The 3961-nt window shown below is 39.0% G+C and overlaps 1 protein-coding gene across 1 annotated transcript in view; it reads left to right on the top strand.

Moving 5' to 3' along the window:
- LOC106517666 (rho-related GTP-binding protein RhoC) overlaps positions 1–3961 on the top strand; it is a 12366-nt gene that overhangs the window by 4906 nt on the left and 3499 nt on the right. Inside the window, exon 2 of the mRNA XM_014008643.1 lies at positions 2146–2304. Coding sequence (XP_013864097.1) covers positions 2149–2304 — 156 coding nt within the window. The 5' untranslated portion in view covers positions 2146–2148. The remainder of the gene's footprint in view (positions 1–2145; positions 2305–3961) is intronic.

Raw genomic sequence — 3961 nt, 5'->3', positions numbered from 1 at the left:
TTATTATTATTATTATTGTTATTATTATTATTATAAAGTCAACAAATCACTCAAGACATTGTGAAATTGCGACTTTTTTTTACAAGTGAATGGAGACGGTTTTAGCTGATAAGACCCCGGTTATCTCRGCTAATTGTGATTAAATTGCTCCCTGTTAATAGGAACAGGTCTAGTGTTGTGTAGCCTCAGGCTGCTCTCTCCATGTCCCCGCTCTGCTCAGATCTGTCCAAACAGATCTGCATCCAAAAAAAAAAACAAAAAAAAACAACCTCTTCCCAGACTCCAAAGAAAAGGAAGTGGATTGTTTTGTTTGACAAGGTCAGTTTCTGAGGCCTCTCTGTGCTGATGTTTCCCATTTTGTTTGCYTTCCAGCCCATCATCTGCTCTTCCTCAGGTCCATTTGGCAGCTGCACGGTGGCCGTGTGGCCATTAAACTTTCAAACCAGCAAATTTTAATGAAGCGATTGCCCAAACGTTCCAGTTTATTGGTAGTTGAGTGAAAGACTGTTTGGCATAAAGCAGATGAGGTCGCTGACTTTATGAACAGCTGCTTTGGGGCAGCAGGACTCCAGCATATCAGCTAACTTATTCCAACATGGCTAAACATCTGTYCTCTGCTCTGAAGACAACAGAAACATTGATTTTCATCCAAATAAATTATGTATTTATTAAGGACTTCTTACATTAAATCGTTTTAGCATAAATACCGCCTGCTTCTCACTTGTAATTCCAGGTCGACGTGTGTAACTTTGCAGCAAAGCAGATTTAGCTCTGAGTCCTTTAATACAAATTAGTTGTGAAATAATTATTGTGTTATAAAACTAAGAGATGAAGCTTTATGGCTCTTTTGTTATGTGCTTGTTTCAACATCCTCTTATCTTTATTATRACCSCTGCACGCGAAGCATAAGCGGGAGTCATATTGATTTTGTACTGTTTTTTTTTTCCTCCAGAGATTTTTGGTCAACCGTAGCACAAAATTGGCTGCACCGATCCAACATGAAATTTGGCAGGACTGTAGATGAGTCCGACCTACAYTGCACCAGCCAACGGTTTTACGATGCACCCCATATTTGAGGAGAGGGCTCCATCCAAAGGGGGTGTCTGGATATGCAAAAATGTTTATAACTCAGAAACTGTTCAACGTAGAAGCTTCAAATTTCTTTTGTTGTTTAGCTCTGATGAAGCTCTATCCATCAGCCCCACCAATCAGTGCCCCCCTCCCCCCGGACCCCCAATTTATCTGAAAAAGGGGTATCTGGACATACAAAAATGGTTATTGCTCAAAAACTATTAAACATAGGAGCTTCAGATTTTTTTTCCATTTTTTTTTTTTTTTTTTGTTGTTGTTTAGCTCTGATGAAGGGCTATCTTATCAGGCCCACCAATCAGTGCCCCCACCCACTCGGACCCCAAATTAACCTGAAAAAGGGGTGTCTGGACAAACAAAAATGGTTATAACTCAGAAACTGTTCAATATAGGAGCTTCAAATTTCTTTTGTTGTTTAGCTCTGATGAAGCTCTATCCGTCAGGCCCACCAACCATTCCCCCCCCTCCCCCGGACCCCCATTTTATCTGAAAAAAGTGGTATCTGGACATACAAATAGGGTTATTGCTCAAAAACTATAAAGCATAGGAGCTTCAGATTTTCTTTGATTGTTTAGCTCTGATGAGGGGCTATCCATCAGGTCAACCAATGCCCCCCCGCAAAAAAAAGAAGAAAAAAAAAGACCCCCTCTCAAGCCACTACGATTTTGGGAAGCACCTAGTAGCATGACATTTATTAGGAAATAAAGACTTCTGAGTTCTGGTGCATTTGTGCATGCAGGAGTCATTATGTTACCACTGTGTGGTGTCTAGTTTGTTTCCTTATTCAGGTTTCAGCTCTTACTTTATTTTTCTGTGACTTAGTGTCACTGTAGAATCAGTGTATGTCTGCACTGTGCTCGTCAGACATTCTTTTACATGWAATGATTCACTGATGTCTGAGTGGATGCTTTGTGTTCTTTTTTTTCATATTGTTGTCCTTTTTCAAAATACATTTAGCTTCTAGTCCACAAAGGTGACAATGACTGGTTTAAGCACTCCCAAAGCTGAGAAGTTTCTCTCGTCTTTGTCATCCGCATCTTATTTTTGTCTCAACAGATAATGGGTTCTCTTCGAAAGAAGCTGGTAATTGTTGGGGATGGCGCTTGCGGGAAAACGTGTCTTTTGATCGTCTTCAGTAAAGACCAGTTTCCTGAGGTCTACGTCCCAACAGTGTTCGAGAACTACATCGCCGATATTGAGGTTGATGGAAAACAGGTTCGTAACATTGACACTTCAGCTGAGATTTACTCAAGTTAGCATTTTCCTGTRAAAAAAAATAAAAAGCATTTTCTAAAACACTTCATATTGTTCCATATTAATCTAATTTTAAGACTTGAAGTGAAACATTTTCACATTAAACTGCATTTTTGTTTGGGAGCATTCTTTCTATACAAGTTTAATCAAAACTGTTTCACAAAACTTGGTGTCATTGTGACATAYTGTATTGTTGATGCATTTTTTAGCTAGTGATAGCTACTCTAAGAACATTATAAAAGGCTGAAGTTCAGCTTTATGTTCTCTTCAAAAACTAAAAATCGCTCCAACATTAATTTATTAATGTATTTATGATTACTGATCCACAGCTGAATGATTTCTGCTTGAGGAGAAGCTCCTGGTCAGATGAAAGAAGTTGTAAAACCAAGTAATAGTTTGGCTTTTCTCCATACTGTATTTTACACCTTGGAACTGGACCAAAGAGATGACCTATTCTGTTGAGGGACTTTGTTCCCGTAATCTGACCATTGCTGCTGGATCACCACTTGGCAAAACAGGAAATGACTCAGCTTCCTGTTCAGACAGGGAACAATGTTGTCTCCAGGCAAACCCCCACCCCTCCCTCAGGACCCTCCTCCTGCTCTTACCCGATAAGTCCCTCATTTCCTGCCCTTGTCCTGGTTGCTTTTAGATGTAGGGAGGTTAAAGAAGGGTTAAGTGCTGTGGTCTGGATTGAAAATATAAATGCGTGATGAAGGTTGGTTGTTCCATGAGAATCCCGCTCTCATAAAATCATTTGGGTTGTGTTTTTATTCAGCTYCTAAATTTGAGTTCTTTCGCCTGAAGTGAAAACATTCACACCTTTTTATAGACTGAACACAATCTTAAAAAAAAGGTTATTTTATTTTTTTCCTTCCCAAAGTCTCCTGTTTTCACCTGCAGTCAGAACAGAATGATCTGGTTGCTCATAAAGTCTGAACGTTGTTCTGTTCGACAATCTCCCGCCCTCTGCCTCTGCAAACCTCTATTTTAGGACCGTTCGCTGATTCTTGGGCTCAATGTGGGCACTTTTTAAAGTTCTATTACTGTAACTTAGAAAAAGTTTACTTTTACTGAACCTAGTGAGTCAAATAATGTAAACTCATTGGGTCMTTAATCTCTGAAAAAAGGACAGAGGATTCCTGGTTTGATGCGCTCTAATCTCCCACTTACCCTAATTGAAATGAGTCAGCTACGTGATTTGATAAGGAGAGTCCCTGGGTTATTTTTGTCTCACTGACAACATACCAGCCTGCTGTTATAGGAAAATGTCTCTTTACTGAATTCCTATGAACATGAACCCTATTGTGAGGAAAATAAACTTATCGAAAGTTKCAATCATGATGCAAAATTCTTGTAACCAAAGTAGGAAAACAAGTTCTTTGCAATCCTGACTATAATTTGCTGACTCATTTTCATAAAAACAAAGCTTTGGGAATTTTTTTTCAGATGCTTCACATGCGTCATCTCTGATATTCATAGCACTGTGCTTGAGAAAAAATAAATAAATCTTCAAGCCTTCTGCTGTCACAGGTCCAAATGTCGTCAGTCAGCGAKAAGGTTTTGTTTGCATTCTTTTAGAAGGAAAAATATAACATAATTTGAATAAAACTAATTA

Source organism: Austrofundulus limnaeus, unplaced genomic scaffold (assembly GCF_001266775.1).
Source record: "Austrofundulus limnaeus strain Quisiro unplaced genomic scaffold, Austrofundulus_limnaeus-1.0 Scaffold51, whole genome shotgun sequence".
Taxonomy (NCBI): domain Eukaryota; kingdom Metazoa; phylum Chordata; class Actinopteri; order Cyprinodontiformes; family Rivulidae; genus Austrofundulus; species Austrofundulus limnaeus.
The sequence above is the reverse complement of the archived record's forward strand: the minus strand, read 5'-3'. Positions and strand labels throughout refer to the sequence as shown.